This window comes from Myodes glareolus, chromosome 5 (genome assembly GCF_982192425.1).
Source record: "Myodes glareolus chromosome 5, mMyoGla1.1, whole genome shotgun sequence".
Lineage (NCBI taxonomy): Eukaryota > Metazoa > Chordata > Mammalia > Rodentia > Cricetidae > Myodes > Myodes glareolus.
The window spans coordinates 64229908-64246804 of NC_142030.1; the positions used below are offsets into that span (position 1 = coordinate 64229908).

Here is a 16897-nt window from a genome sequence, read left to right on the forward strand (position 1 = left end):
TGTGTTTGGGTTTAGAGACTTTTCAAGTTTATTTCATATAAAGGAGTCTGATTTTTCTCCAAGGGAAATTGACCTTTCTTTTCGGACTAGAGATCTTTTTGTAAAGAAAGCAACCCATTTGTCTGACATAGAACCCACATCAGCCTCCATTTTCTCATTTCCCATTTACTCCTTTGCCCATCCCAACCTGACTTCCTGTCTCCCTAACACAGCCCCTGCTGAAGAAGTGGGTGATTTCCATGTCACTAATCCCCAGGGAGTTTGGATCTTAACATCCCTTCACCTCTCATCAGTTTTGGACACGATTAACCATTATTTCTCTCTGTGGCTTACATGATTACCCATTTTTCTAGTTTTATTCCTGTGTTCCTAGTTGCTTCTTCGCTCCGTAGTGAAATCATCCATGTCCATGAGCATCCTGGAGATCTAAGTTCTGAATTTCTTCCTACATGGCAGTATCCTCCCCCGTTGCCCTGATTTCCCACTAAGTCTCTGTGGATCTTTATATTCATTAGGACAGAATGGCTCTGCAGAGTGACAAACCACCCTCTGTTCTCATGCTCGAATCCAGGAGCTATTTTGCTCATGTGTGTGTTGCTCTGTAGGTTTGGCAGTCACCACTCACAGAGGTGACTCAGTGATTCAGGCTGCTTCCATTTTGTGGTTGGGCTGTTTCGGTTTGTGGCTTCTACCATGGCACATGACAGTGGAAGACGACATGGTGCACTCCACCTACTCTTGTTCTTTTAACAGCCTTTCGGCTAGAAACACTCACACTTCATTTACTTAACTAAGACAAAGCTGGAAAAAGTCCTGTGTTCTTGGGACGAGAAAAGTCCAATGACTCGGTGAATTCCTACCATTTCCCCACACTCTCCCTCCTTAGAAATCAAGCCTAGGTCTCTCTTTATTCCCAAATCTCTAGCTGTTTACATGAGACCTCTCTTCGCCAGGAAACCTCAGAAAGAATTCGTACTGGATCAGGGATGCAGCCTAATGGTAGAGCTCTTGCTTAGCACTAACGAGACCCTAGGTTTGATTCCAAGTACAGCTAAGAAGAAAGGAAAACGAACACACCCCAACTCCCACAGTGTTACCAAATGAACTTATGATACTCTCAAAAAAGCTGCCCCTCTCAGAATTCCCCTTCTGTAAGAACAGCTGAGGAATAATTACTCAGTTCTGCAATCAAAACTCCTATAGAACAGGATTACCTGCGGTGGGGTTGTGTAGTTTGTCAAGACCCCAAAAACATGGACTGGAATTCCAAACCCAATCAGTTTTACAACTTATAGAGATCTCTGTGAGATTGATTTTCTCTTGGACTTGCTGGCTGTGGAGTACCGGGCGGGAACAGATACCCCAACAAGCTGGCCCGTCATACTACAGTGTGTGAGCTCTCACTATTGGCTCTCTTCTTTCAGGTCCACATTCTCTCTGTCACCACTCCTGCCAAGCTTACATTTTGTTGACTTCTGTCTGTTCTCGGGGTGGCTTCTTGTCTAAGTTACCATCCCCTGTTAACAGCACACTGCAGTGGTCTCCAGACTGGTCACCTTCCTACCACTCTTGCCTCTGGCCAGACTTTTCTCTACACTGCAGCCAGAAGGACCTGGGGAAGATCCCATTTCCTACTTAGAATCCTCCAAAATTACTATTGCTTTTATACAATGGGCCAACATCTTCAACCAAATTGAATCCTTCCAGGGTTGACCTTTGTCCGCATCCCAGCCTCCTCTCCTATCCCTTCCTAATGAAGACCCAGAACCACCAACAGCCCAGCTTTCCTTTCTCTTCCTGATGTTCTTGCTTACCCTGCAGCCCTCGGGTATTTTCCAGGGGAGTATTCTTGACTTTTGTGTAGGTGAGGTCTGCTGTGTCTTTCTTTCATAACTCTCATCACTGATTTAATTTAATTTTTATTCATTTGATTATTTAATTAATATCTTTCTTATTTACTGGACTGTTTGATCTGTTTGGGCAGAAACCAGTTCTGCTGTATTCATTTTGCCCATCAAAATGATTTACATGGTTTCTGCTATCCAGTAGATGCTCGATAAATATTTGTTGAGTGTGCTTCTGTTGTTCTATAAATACTAAATACTTGCTATGTTAGGATTCTTGTGAATTAAAATAATTCCCACTTTTAAACTATTTAAGTGGAAGTTAAAAGACAGCATACAAATATATCATGCTCCAATTGAGTCAATATTAAGGTTATATGTCAGAGACAGTGAAGATCTGGAATGTTCTATCCCCCACACCACACCCAACTACTAGTAATATATTACTGGTTCTCCCAAGTTTTTCTGTGCTCTATGATTGGAATTTCTTGAAGGTAGACATATTCTCTGTTAGGTACTATACCTTTTCATATCCGGAATGCACATTTTGCCTTAAATTCCTATGAATATAATAGACAGTATTGTCTATCATAAATAAATATAATTTAAATAAAATTTAAATTATAAATAAAATTTGTTTCTGAAAAATGAAGATGTACCGTTTTAGAAAATGTAGGGGTTCATAGTTTTCTTCTTGCCTTCCAGAACCACCTGGAAATACAGCTAGCATTTCCTGACCCTGCAGTTATGTCTGTTCAATAGCAGAGCAAGGCATTCTTTTCCTTTTACAGGTCTTCCAGAGACGGAACACTGGGCAGCTGGACTTCTTCAAGCGTTGGCGAAGTTATGTAGATGGTTTTGGGGATCCCATGAAGGAGTTCTGGCTTGGTATGATCTCTGAGAATCAGGAAAGTGGGGTTGTGGGAAGATAGCATCCCGCTTGATGATCTGGTCAGGCTGTTTACCCATTTTCAAGGACAGATCCAAAGGATAGGGATACTGTGTGGTGTGGTCATGCCAATTGGAAGGCTCTACAGAATCTTTCCAGAACCTGCATTTCATGTAACCACAGTAGAAAGACAGCTGATTGATTGGATTCTGGACTCTTGTTAAGACGATGTGCTAGCAGTTTCTGTAATTCTGCTAGTGCAGCCAGATATTATGGGCATTAGTTTTGCCCATTTTCCCTCTGCTCTCTTCTGGAGCAGATGTTCACAGAGAGTTAAATATCCAATAACATATCTACTGGGAAGTATGAAATTAAAAAGATTGAATCTGAGTATTCATTGTCTAATAGAGTAGATGACGTTTGTGGTTTTCTCGGTACAGCCTCTCCTTTGAGTTCTGAGGCTGAGTAGCTGATCTGCTCTTCTACTGTGAGATGTGTCAGCAGAAAGTCTACTTCTGCTTCAGCGAGGTGGACCCAAGGGGCAGGTCACCCCAGTGCTGCACACCCTCTCCTACATGGTGGCCTTCCATGAAGTCACCAGCACTGCTGTGCCAAAGAAATAGCAGAATGGGACTATTAGCACCCCAGGGAAAGTGTTGGGAAAGCCCTTTATTAACAGAGAAGGTAAATGCTAAGATGACCTTTTGCTTTGAGTGTCTCAGATGCAGCTAGTGAGAGCTCACCCACCTGAGCCGACTGGTCTTGAGAATTCCTCTCCATGTTTTCAGGACTGGATAAACTACACAATCTCACCTCTGGCACTTCTACACGGTACGAGGTGAGGGCAGACTTACAGACGTTCAACGAATCCGCCTACGCTGTGTATGATTTCTTCCAAGTAGCGTCCAGTAAAGAGCGGTACAAGCTGTCAGTTGGGAAGTACAGAGGCACAGCAGGTAAGGGGTCTTTCTCTCTCCTGGAGTCTCTTGCGCGTGTCATTTGAGGATTGGTTTGCCGTGTGCAAGGGATGTGGGTTGTGGGATACTGGCAGGTGGTTGTCCTCACTAACAATAGAAGTCATGCTCTCTGAAGGCATTTGAGGGTAAAGGAAGTCAAAACAATCTTTAACCACAAATCTGGATGGTTTGTATGTTCCCTCCCCCCAGACCCTTCCTTGTGGCTCCTCACAGTGTGACTGTTATGTTTGCCTGTGTAACAGTGTGTGTGTGTGTGTGTGTGTGTGTGTGTGTGTGTGTGTGTGTGTGAGAGAGAGAGAGAGAGAGAGAGAGAGAGAGAGAGAGAGAGAGAGAGAGTTATTTCAACATTTTGTAGTATTTTGCTGTAAATTAAAACAGAAAAATGGAAGTGCTGAGTCAAGCAGTGAGAGCTTTAGGTCTCATTAGCTTATACAACAGGGACAACACAAACATGAGTGGTTTAACCAAGAGCAGGGACTCTTAGCCTCCATTAGCAGCTCACTGGATTCTGGACAATGGGTGGAGTGTTCAGTTCTGTAGGGAAAGAGGGAAAGGAAAAGAATTAAGCAGCATGACTGAAATGCTGGGATTATACTGACAATTATTTTAAGAGATGGTGTGGTTATGGTTGCTTCTTTAATACTGATATTTAAAAACAAAACCAAAAACGATGTTCATGCCTTCTAAGCAAAGTCTGCCCTCTGCCTTTTACCTGATTCCCACTTTGGTATAACCGTGTAGGAATGTGTTGCCAGCCAAATTGGCTGACTGCATAGGTCACAGTCTCTCTCTAAAATACATGGGAAAAGGAGAATAAAAGCACAAAGTAACTTTTGCAGACCAAGTGGTAGGGGAAATGAGGAGCTCCGGAGCAGAGATGGTGGTACAGCCAGGGCCTGAGTGGTGGGGGGACGCTTCCTGTAGGATGGGGGAGTGCAGTTGGCTCAGACAGAAGGCTAAACACAGAGGGAGGAGAGGAAGGGGCTCACCACATCTGGGGGAGTCTTGGGGGAATCGAGGACCAAGCCAAGGCAAGGAGATTGCTATTACTCCAGAAGACTTGGAGGGGATCTCAAAATTGTGTCCTCAAGGCCCTCTGGGGTCTGGGGCCATGATCTGAAGTGATCAACTATGAACAGAAAATTTCTTTGAGCTCTATAATTTCATTTCTTAAAACAATAATATGATTTTCTCTCTTATTTCTTAGTATCCAGCATCAAGTCTGCTGCAGAGTTGGTGAAATTTTTAAAGCTGAAATTTCTAGCAGGATTTCCCTGTCTAATCTCAGGAATATTTAATGTATTTAATAGGAATAGACCCTCAGTTTGGTGTGGGAGCAGGTGGGTACCCATCACCCAGGAGTTTGCACTTGGTCAAGTTTGAATTGTCCAAGGAGTTGAAGCAGGGATTGAACGGGAAAGATGTGTTTCTGGGAGACATACGTTCAGAAAAAGGCTCTACAAAAGGCTCTACCAAGGCCCACTCTGCTTTGGACTCGCCCCTTCCTTCCTCAGGCGATCCGCATCTTCCTGGGCTAGAGATGGGCTGTGCTGTACGCTCTCAAAGTAGACTATAAAACACGGGGGTCAGCCCTGGAAGTCAGGCCAGTGGGAAAGTGAGCTGAAGGAGTCAACATATTCTAAACTAATTGCCTTTCCCCCAGGTACTTTATTTGCATTTTAACCCTGACAAAGTGATAACTCCTGTTCTAAACTTGCTCAGGCCAATAAGGCCAGTCAGTAAGGATTTTTTTTTTCCATTTAATTCAAGGAGGAAAAGACAGCTCGGATACAATTAGGAAACATGCATGGACCTTTGTTCATGTAATTATCAGACTTGTTACAGAATGATTTAAATGATCATAATTATTAATTTTTTTTAAAGACAGGCTCTTATTATGTATCCAAGGCTAGCATACAACTTGTAATCTTTCTGCCTTTGCCTCTTGAGTGCTGGGATTAACACATACACTACCATACACGGTGATCATAATAATTTAATACTAAAATAATTGAAATTCACTGTCTCAGAGGACTGAGCCAGTTACATAACTCACGCCTCATCTCTAAGGTCAGATTGAATTCCTGGTGGCTTCTTCTTATCATTTGGAATAAGAGAGGACTTGCAGGCCAACCTTCGGTTGCCCACATGGGCCTCCTTGTGCTCTGGTCTGTCTCCTGTAGTCTATCTGGCTGTCCTTTACACTTCCGCTAGACTTAGCCTTTCCTTCTCAGGTTAGAGTATCAGTTCTTACACACCTCATTCCTGAGATCTTCCTGGACAAGGTCAGAAGTCAGGTCTTCTCTTTGGCTCACCTGCCTTCCCGTCTCCCTGAAACCTGGCACCCTTCCTGGCCTCTTGGTTGAGACTTCATTCAGATCTATCTTTTCAGTTTGTTCCTTTCTTTCCTTTTCCTTTCTTGGACCATTAAACTTTGCCTTTCCTGAGCCTAGTTACCATAATCCAGCAAATGAACTGATGCTAATGGGTAAGGGAGTCAACATATTCTTAAATTAATGTGGTTCTCCTCCCAGGTACCCTATTTGCATTTAACTGAGACTAGGGAATAATTGCCATTCTGAGGTTGTTCAGGCCAGCAGGACCCATCAGTGGAGGATGTCTTTTTAAATAGGAAGCCTTGGGAGATTCTCAAATCACATAGCATTTAGGCAGCCAGCTAGTCTACCTGTGTGAATCATCACTCCTACCTTTATGTTCTGTCTTACAGTGGTGGGGTCAGTGGCATTTTAGCTTTTCTCAAATATGCTTCTAGGTTTGGGTGAGAGTTTTAAAACCTAGGGAGCTTCTGGCTACTTATGCCCTAAATGATGAGGTACAGTGTAGAGGACAGATGTTCAAGTGGAAGGTGAAGTTCTTGCTATCTCTGTGTGCACAACCTATCTCTGTGTCTAGACTAATCAGTGCTTCTATTATAGCAGAGATGCAAAGCTTTGGTGGAAAGGTAAGGTTTCAAGCTTGTCCCCACCTCAGCTGGGCTCATGGCTTCTGACTGCCACTAATGTCATGTCTTATGGGCTTATTATTTTATTATTAATACAAAGGAAACTTCAGCAAGGCCCCAGAATGCTAGCTTAGTTTCTGATTCTGTGTCTTAGAGGCTTTCTTATCTCCTACCATTGAGACGCTGTTCATTTATGTAGAGATAACAATGCAAACATAAGTAGACTCTGTCTCAGCATTTCCTCTGGGCTAGCCAACTACCTACAGCTTTTCTCATGTCCCTCTTACCCGAGGTTCAGTCATGCTGGGGTGCTCAAGGAATGGGTCCACGCCCTGGGGACACTGGGGAATGTGACTGCGGATCTCTAACAGCATGTAGTGGTCCAGGAATGACACTGTCCATACAGAGCCGTTTCAACCCAAAGCCAGTGTGGCCTATATTTTTAAATGTATTTTTAAAGGCTGCCCTTTGAGAAGAAAAATAAGTAATATATTCACGGGGAAAAGGAAAAGCTAGACGTTCATCACCACTCTTTACTTGCTACCCCCAATTTCAGGGACAGAACATTCAAGGTCTAGACTCTCAGCCCTGTGTCTGAATGTGACTTACAGGGGACATGATGTTTATGGCTTCTCCTGGTGTTAGATCTTAGGTGGTGGCTGCAGAGTCATCCTGTACCACAAAGTACTGGGGGAGGAGAGTGGGGGTCAGAGTGACGTTTGGATGAGATGGACAGTGACCAGCTGAGGGGCCACCCCTGGAGTGTGGGTTCAGGCTTTCTTTGAGCCTGCTACAACCAGAAGAACCGGTTTCCCTCTGAGCCAGTAGAATAGCACCCTTAGAATAGGGCTCAGCAGCAGTTTCTCTCTAAACATCACCGGATTACCTACTTTTAAAATTCATTATTTTTGAACTGGTATATAGTTCAGGCTGGCCTCAAACTTGCAATCCTCTGCCTTTGCTTCCAGAGTTCTGAGGTTAAGGCGTGCCCATTGTACCTAGATTAACTCCATTTGCCTTAGGAAGATAAACTCACTGACTCGTAATGTTCCCTCAGTCGGGGCCAATTATTTTCTGATTCACGAATATATTAATTTTCTACACTCTGAACAAGAGGGTGGCTTCAGTTTCTTGAAGGTAGAAAAATCCATATGCAGAAATGCAAAAAAAAAAAATCCCATACAGACAGAAACACTCTTCCTTTTTCTAGTCCAGGGTCCATAGTTAAATAACTGGAGTGATCTGAGAGGAATCACTTGTGTGGATTTGTGGAAAATAAGCTCTGGGAACTCATATTCCAGCCAGGAAAGCTGTGCTTATTAAAAGACCGTTACTAGGGGAGCCATTGTGTGTTATTTCAAGCTGTAGTTAACTGTCTGCAGGAATCTGGAGGGAGGAGGGAATGTGCACAGATAAAGTTATAGCCTATCTTTCTTTGACTGGAAGAAACCCATGCAGGCCTGGGCAGGCCTGGCCATCTTGGTGTCAGAGGAGTGGACTCCCTAGTTCCGTTCTTACTACTCCTGCCTTTGCTGGGTGAGGCATGAAGGGACCACTGCTAAGTTTACAGACTTGGAGGTACAAATTGGACCTTAATTTTGCACAGGGGCTATTCGCTTTTTAAGGGACAGAGGATGCTGGGGATTGAGCCAAGACCCTTGAACTTCCTATGTGGACATTACCTCTGTGCCCACGTCCCCTGCCCTCATGAGTTCTTTTCCTGCCTGCCCTAACTCACCCCAACTGCGTTTTCAAGAACAAGAAACTCCTCTGCTTTGTGTCCCCAGAACCTGGCATGGGACTCACCCACCGCAGGTGACATATGTGTTCTCTGAATAAGATGTGGATGGAGCTGCAGCTATGCCGGGGCCATAGGAAGGGCTGTGGAGGCACAGATGCACGCTCTCACCTTAAGTAAGAGCCTGAGAATTTGCATTTTAGTAGGTTCTCAGATGATGTCTGTGATTTAGGTCTTGGGAACTCCATCCAGAACCATTGTTAAAGGCTGTCAGAGACAGACTGCACTTACTGGTAGGAATGAAGCCCTCTGTGCGAGTGAGGTGGGCCCCAGGTGAATCTACGTTTCTTAGAATCTAAGAACCAACAGTTGAACTTTGGTGCTCGGGGACCTTAGGTGGCCACAGACTAATAATCCCCAGGTGTTCATTTCCTTGTGGGATCCAGAGGGGTCCTGCCCACCTTGTAGGCCTGTGAGAGTCACAGTAATCAGATGTAAATGTGACTGTCATTGTTGCAGGAGGGGAACTTGATTAAGGTGATGATTGATATAGGCTCTTATTGCCTTTTTTGAGCTGAAAAAGAAAGTAAACTTATAAATGGAAGACAAATGTGGTAGGCAAATGGGTGCAGTCGAGTGAAGTAATTAAAGCAGATGCCAGACAGGGTGTAATGAAGCATTAAATTGTACATACATGCCCAGAAGGGCTCGAGAAGTTCAGGTGTGTGTGTGTGTGTGTGTGTGTGTGTGCGCGCGCGCGTGTGTGTGTGCATGCGCGTGTGTGTACTAGAGGAGGATCAGTGAGGAGCATCTTATTCAGTAGTGGAGTTGAGCTAGGCTTTAAGGGAGGTTAGAGTTTGATTAACGAAGGGCAGAGGGCACATGGGCCTGTTTACCTCATCAGTAGAGACAGGGGATTGGAGGCTCCATAGGAGACAGCTCAGCGGCAAACCTGCCTGGCAAGGGGGATGAATCGTCTCTGTGATAGTAGGTGGTATGGTAGATTCAAAACAGTGCAATGGGTATTTCCACAGGGGCTGGGAGATGAAGTGTGAGGGGGAGGTTGGTGGGCGAACATAGGTTCTCAGAGCTGGAGCGAGGCCTGGGTGGCAGCTGTATAGAGGTGGGGAGAGTGAATAGAGAAAGTAGGGCTAGATTAAGGGTGTGGAAGGCTTTATCAAGCAAGGTGCATGTGTTTGGGCCTGGAACAGCAGGAACCATGGTCACTATGGCAAATGTAGAAGGACGGAGAATGGTTTCTTGAGAGAAGGGCAGTTAGACCTTTGATGTGATGATAGAACTTCCAAGGGTAAAGGCTGCTGAGGTTGATGGAGAAACAGGCCTGGTGTTTGAGTGACAGGCCTGCAAGGACAACCTCTTCATCTATCTACATCATGTTCTCATGTTAGTTCCAAGAGAGCTGTGAATATCTGTGATATACTACTGGATCCTTGGTGTTTTCCTGCCTAGATATTTCCTACTGGGGTTTCTTTCCTTATGGTTCTTGCCCCCACCCCCTTTGAGGTCTGAGAACAAGGTTTAATGCTAAACCCATCAAGGTAGCTCTAGTATCCAACAATATAGAGAGGCCGCCTACTGGTGATGCAGGCTTCCTCAGTGTTCCACATCCTCAGCATCCTCCACAGGGCTAAGATGTTTCTGAGGCAGCAGAATGTGACACCAGAGAGGCTTGTGGTGGGGGCGGTGGGGTGGCTGCCTGCTCATCCTCCTTAAATTTTCATTGATGTAAGGTAACTGGTCCAGGACCACAGCCATGCTAGACCCACAACATACTTGCTGGTTTTGGGGATCCAGTTCTTGGCCAGTTCCCAGTAGCACAGGCCCAGAAACCTGCTCAGCATCACTACAGGGTCTCCATACTCAGGACCATCCTGTTCAGTGGTACTGTCCTTGATTACAGCCTCAACTCCCTTTTTATCTCTCCCTCAGGGGATGCTCTCACTTACCACAATGGATGGAAGTTCACGACTTTTGACCGAGACAATGATATTGCCCTCAGCAACTGTGCGCTGACTCATCATGGTGGCTGGTGGTATAAGAACTGTCATTTGGCCAACCCTAATGGCAAATATGGGGAGACCAAGCATAGTGAGGTAAGTGACAGGTGCATATCTTTTCTATCACAAGCTTTGTCTGTCTATACTCCCAAAGTGACACCGGATAGATCAGCGTGGTAGCCCTGCCCCCTCTCTCTAAAGTTTTCAGTGAGGGCAGGAGAACATGATCTAGGCTTCAAGATGTCCCCAGACGACAGACACTATAGAGTCTGCATTGGACTACCACACCCTATAGGGTCTGCACTGCACTACTACACCCTATAGGGTCTGCACTGCACTACCACACCCTATAGGGTCTGTACTGCACTACCACACCCTATAGGATCTTCACTGCACTATCACACCCTATAGGGTCTGCACTGCACTATCACACCCTATAAGGTCTGCATTGCACTATCACACCCTATAGGGTCTGCACTGCACTACCACACATGTCCTCAGCTGCAGGTGGGTGACTGACTGTCACCCATTAATAAAAACATTGATGTGAATCATGTGCCATCTCACTTAATTTTTAAGTTTCTTTTGTAATCTTTATGAGACAGGGTGAGTCTCTTCTAGCCCAGGCTAGAAGACTGCCCTGTAGCTGAGGCTAATTGTAAACACATGACCTTCCTGCCTCTACCTTGTAAATTCCAGGATTATAGGCATTTGTCATCACATCTGGCTAAATTTTTGTTGTTGTTCATTTGTTTACACAAACAAATAGGATTTGCTTACTATTTAGCCTAGGCTGGCCCTGGACTCTGAATCCTGCTACCTTAGCCTCCTGAGAGCTGGGATCACAGGCCTTCGCCACCACACCTAGCTCTCAGTGTGCCTTACTAACTCACAAACAAACCCTGCTATAGATGGGGTTACTTTAACAAGGTTAGGTGATTTAGAAATAGGACATGCACCTGGTGGTGGTGGTGGTGGTGGTACACGTCTCTAATCTGAGCACTCAGGAGGCAGAGGCAGGTAGATCTCTGTGAATTTGAGGCCAACCTGGTCTACAAAGTGAGTTCCAGGACAGCCAGAGCTGTTACACAGAGAAACTCTGTCTCAAGAAAACAAAAACAAATGAACAAAACAGGGGGAGGGGGAGAAAGAAAGAAAAGAAAACAGACATGCATATATATATATATATATATATATATATATATATATATATATATCATAGTTCTAGAGGCTGCCTAATCCACCATCAGTGCCTACGTATTCATTCTTGATGGAGCCTTGCTTTTGGCTTGGAAACAGACACCTTTCAGCTTTATCTTCACACAACACAGAGAGACATTCTGACCTCTTTCTCTTCTATTGTGGGGGCATCTAAAAATGACCTCCCAGGGAACTGCCTCTGAATATCACCAAATGGGGCAATAAAACTTCAACATGCAGACTTTGGGGAGAGCACAGACATTCTGTTCAAAAGCAGACACTTCATTGTCTTTCTCGTTGTCTCCAACAGAGCTGTTCCTTTCAGTCCCTTGATCACTAGATGAGCAGATTCTACTTTAGGTCAGACCCATTCTTGGCTCCACTTTAACCCGTGTCACCAAGAGTCTGCTGCAAACACCCTGTCTGACTGTATTCAAGGCTGAGTGTATATGAGCGCTCCTCTCTTGCGGACTTTCCTGTCAGCACTTTCTGGGACCTCCATGACCCTTGCTTATCAGTGTGACCCTTTGCCAGCTGTCGGACATCTGCCGACCCTCTTGGCTTCTTGAAATTGTACTTTTTCTTATATTCACCATCAATCTCCTGTCCTTCATAAGCCTATCCCAGGTCTCTAATTTCCAACCAGGTCCTGATCCTGGCCTTTATGAAACCACCTCTCCCCAGAACTCAGACATACTAATATTACCATAAATATTAGCGCCTCTCAAATCCAGGTATATTTTTATTACTTTGGTCCTTACGAGGTAGCCAGCATTCCCAATCCTTATATAATTTTCGTTTTCAAAGGGAAGAAGAAATTTGCCCCCAGGGCAATGAGAAGGGTTGGCCCATGAATCATGGTGGCAGCATTGTGGGCTGACCAGGGGAAGCCTATGATCAGAAATCAAATATTTGAAATGAGTAGCCAGCATGCCCTAAACCATTCCTGCATTTGCTAATAAAAGACATTCATCTGCTTAATGTGTTTTTCTTGGTCTGCAAGGCATTTAGCTTCTTGTTTATTATTTACCTCACAAATTAAAATACATAAAATTGGTCACTTGGGGTCTTTATTGGCCAGGTTGCAAGGTTATTAAGTGAATTAAATATTATTGGGCTCACCAGTCAAAAGACATAAAATGAAATTTTGTTTTCAGCAGGCCATTTGTTACCCCAACACTAATATCTGAACAGTCTAAATTGAAAATGATTTTACACAATTGGCTAATTAATATGTTTATTTTTGCCTTTTAGTTTTTGGAAAAGAACAGAGTAAAGCAATAACTGGTTTACTGATCTCTGCCTAGATTGACCTTCTTGTCATCCTTGTTCTCTGGTCTCTCCCACATCTGTTTTCCCGCCAAGGAGGCCTGTCCACCCAGTTTGTCAAATTCCAGGAGAGGGTGCATGGTCTGGCCATCCTGTCTTGACTCATAACCCATTCCTACCCGAACTTCCTCTTTCAGAGAGGGAGTGACTTCACTGTCTAGGATCCCCTCTATCATAAACCACCTTACTTATCTCCCAAATACTTTTTCTTCATGTAGATTTGTTTGTTTGTTTTTTAGGGTGTGAACTGGGAGCCGTGGAAAGGTCATGAGTTCTCCATTCCTTACGTGGAGCTGAAAATCCGCCCCTTTGGTTACAGCAGAGACCGTTTCTCCGGCAGAAGGAAGCGGTCCATAGGAGGAAAAGCGAGAATGTTCTGAAGGCTGATTTGAGCCTGTCTTCACAGGAGACCAGACAAGCTTAGGGCGGGCAGGTGGCCGTGACTGCGAAGCTGAAGTCTGAGGGATGTTCATAGCCTCTAACTTCTTAGATTGCTGGATATCTACAGGGCTAACGATACCATCACACTTCAAGTTTTAGAGGTTCCAACCATGTCACCTGCATGTTTGCCAGTCTCTACGGAGGGCCCAGAAAGTCAACAATGTAATTAGACAGTTTGGACAGATGGGACACGGTGTTGGAGCCATATGGGTTTTTAAGTCCATCCTTAATGACAGCTGTATTGGATTAGGGTGAAGAAATGAACCATCCAGTTGATCACCAGCTGGAAATCTTTAGAAATTGGAGGAGATCTATGTATATATCCGATGATCTAGATCTTTCTAGAAGAAAAACGGAAAGTGAGGTTCCGATCCCTCAGAGTTTCGAGCTGAGGCAACCTGCTACTTGCTGTCTCTGGCTCCCCCTGAGTTTTGAAGGAAAGGCATAAATCTTCCTCCTTTTAAATTTCTTGTGTGATGAAGAAGGGTAGAGAGAGCACCGTGGGGCCCTGATGACTTCGTATTTAGCTAAGTTCTGACTGATCTCTAGCATGCTGGAGACCAAAGCTCCCATTTTATTGCTATTTTTAACCGCCCCCTTTCCAGATATTTGCATAATCTCTTTCCTAGATCTGCATATGTTGTAAATAAATTTGCAGTCATTTCAACTTTAAATAATCTGTCTCTCTAAATAACTGGTATCCGCCCCCCCCCCCCACCAAGTCTTCCCTGGCTCCTGCACGGCCCCAGCAGCCCTCAGCCTCCCTCCTTCCCTGCTCCCCACACTGGAAGCTCCCTCATCTCATCCTTTTTGTGTGTCTGGTATCATTTTGGAAGGTTTTCTGTAGCCAAGTCAGTGACCATTGAAGTAACTTAAATTCCCATTCAAGAAAAAAAAATAAACAAACCATTTGATTTTTCAAAATTGCCTTGTGTTATTTTCTTCACTTAAGTGCACTTGAATTCTAAATTTAACATAAGTACAAGTGAAGGGACAATTTGAGCATTATACAGGAATGCGGTTGACTGTAGTGATGAGACAGCATGCTCTTTGGAATGCAGCCGATGTATGAGTGGGGAGGAAGGCAAATGTTCTAGAAGCTGCACTTCTGGTCCAGGCTGTACATGGTTGCTTAGCTTTCCCAGATTTAACCTCTGGGTCAATGCCAAGCCACACACCAGAAATCACTTCTGTCAAGCTTTCAAATTTTCAGTCTCCACACCCCCTAGTAAGGCCACACCAACAACTAGATCTGTCTGCTAATGAGCGGGCTAAATGATGCTCACTAGGGGTTGGGGCTGATTATTAAAAAGGTGTGTGCGCATTGATCATTGATTCAAGAATGTAGTAAGTGGTGGCCTGCTAGAGAAACAGATGAATGAGCAATGCTCAGTCCTGGAGCTGAGGGAGCTCGGAGGCTGTCGTGTATTCAACACTTACTATTTAAATCTTATCCCGTACCAGGCTCTGTTCTGAGTGTCAAGCCTATCCAAATAAACAAACCATCCACGAACATACTTTGTTGTTTGTAGTCTAGCCAGAGGTTGACAATAAACAATGGTGCTTCTACTCCAGCAGTGGCGACTGACAGTAAATGACCAATCATCTCCTGTGTTGGAGACTGACAATGAAAACCAAGTCAGTTTTTAGGACTTCAAGTGATCACTGCTGAGGGGAGTCATGGAGGTGGACAGTGACGGAGGTGGGGACTTTGAAGACTTTCTGGAGGGGAGATATTTTCAGGACAGGTTCTTGGAATCTTGGTATGCTTTTGTTGGGGCTTAAGCCTGAGGTAACTTCCTCTTCTGTCTTGGCTCCCTCTGTAGAGCCTCCAAGCTCCATCCAGGTCCTCTCCTCAGATTCTTCAGCAGCACACTGTGCTTGTTTGCACAAACAGGCCTCATCTCTGCATATCAGAGTCCTTAGGCTCATCCTGGTGGGTCAAACCTTTTGCTGCCTTGGCAGAGTGGATTCAGTTCCCAGCACTGAGAACACCAACTTCTAACAGGCTTCTTACATGTGCTTGTTAAGACATTGTCTTAGTCAGTGTTCTATTGCTGGGAAGAGACTCCATGGCCACAGCAACTGTTTTCAAAAAAAGCATTTAACTGGGACCAGCTTACAGTTCAGAGGCTTAGTCCATTATCGTCACAGCGGGAAGCATGGTGGCAGGCAGTCAGACATGGTACTGCAGAGGTAGCTGAGCGTTCTACATTCAGATTCACAGGCCGCAGGAAGAGAGAAAGAGACACTGGGCCTGATTTGGGTTTTTGACATGTCAGAGCCTACTGCCCAATGACACACTTCCACCACCAAGGCTACACCTACTTAAGCAAGATCACACTTTCTAATCTCTCTCAAGTGGTCACCAGGCCACTCCCTGATGACCAAGCATTCAAATATATGAGCCTATGGGGCCATTCTGATTCACACCACCACAGACATAGACTGGTAGACTATCTCCTCAGGTGTTATGACCCATTGGAACTACTGTTAGGACTGGGGACTTCTCTAAGTAGTTTTGCTATGAAAACCACCCATAGCCTTTGTTCTGGAGGAGGCTTTGGTGGTACCAGATGATACCATGTATATCCCAGGTTCATTGACCCACAAGGGTTGCTCCACTGCTGGCCACTGTAGTGGCGTGTGAGAGATTGGGGCTGCTTTAGCATCTTTTACATCTATAACAAAGTCCTATGTTGCTATGGAGAAATCTTTAACTGAATGTGATGGTTTGAAAGAAAATGGCCCCCAAAGGGCGTGGAGCTATATAGGAGGTGTGGCCTTGTCAGAGTAGGTGTGGTCTTGTAGGAGGAAATGTGTCACTGTAGGTGTGGGCTTTGAGGTCTCTTTTGCTCAAACTACACTCAGTGTCTCTCATAGTTGTTTCCTGCTGCCTGTGTATCAGGACATAGAACTCTCAGCTTCGCCAGCACCATGGGTGCCTGCCTGCTGCCATATCCTGTCATGACAATAATGGACTAAATCTCTAAAACTGTAAGCCAGCCCCAGTGAAATGTTTCCTGTATAAGAGTTTTTGTGGTCATGGTGTCTCTTCACAGCACTAGAAACCCTAAGACCATTAATGACCTTCAAAGACTCTACTGTCAGCAGGGAAGGGATTCGTTTTCAAGGAGTGTTTAGAGAGTGCGCCACAGCCCAGCCCCCAGCTTTCCTCCTTGCTGCCCCTTGCTTTTATGTGGCCAGCCCAGCAGTACGGTCCTAGGAAATGGGTTTCCAGTAGATCTGCTTGTCAGGGAGGGTGAAACACTTTTCTTAGAGTCGGGTGGGTCCTCAAAGTTTTAAAGCTTAAAGAAGTCATCCCATGCTTCTTTAAGTGAATGACCCAAAGTGAACAGATGTTTGAGGAGTGGGAATGCACTAGAAGCCAGGAGCAGAGCATGGGCCAGGCCGTCTGTTCCACAAACTTTGATAGTTTCTCCGAGGTTGTCTATTCTGCGCATGCGCAAGGTAGAGCTGCGTAGGCAAACTGATCAAC

At 44.9% G+C, this 16897-nt stretch overlaps 1 protein-coding gene across 1 annotated transcript in view; it reads left to right on the forward strand.

The window, feature by feature from the left end:
- The window catches only part of Tnn (tenascin N), a 71329-nt gene extending 57007 nt beyond the window's left edge, over positions 1 to 14322 (forward strand). The window contains exons 19-22 of the mRNA XM_087906371.1: positions 2636 to 2732; positions 3522 to 3689; positions 10361 to 10524; positions 13197 to 14322. Of these exons, the coding sequence (XP_087762497.1) occupies positions 2636 to 2732; positions 3522 to 3689; positions 10361 to 10524; positions 13197 to 13337 (570 nt within the window). The 3' untranslated portion in view covers positions 13338 to 14322. The remainder of the gene's footprint in view (positions 1 to 2635; positions 2733 to 3521; positions 3690 to 10360; positions 10525 to 13196) is intronic.
- Positions 14323 to 16897: the final 2575 nt, after the last annotated feature.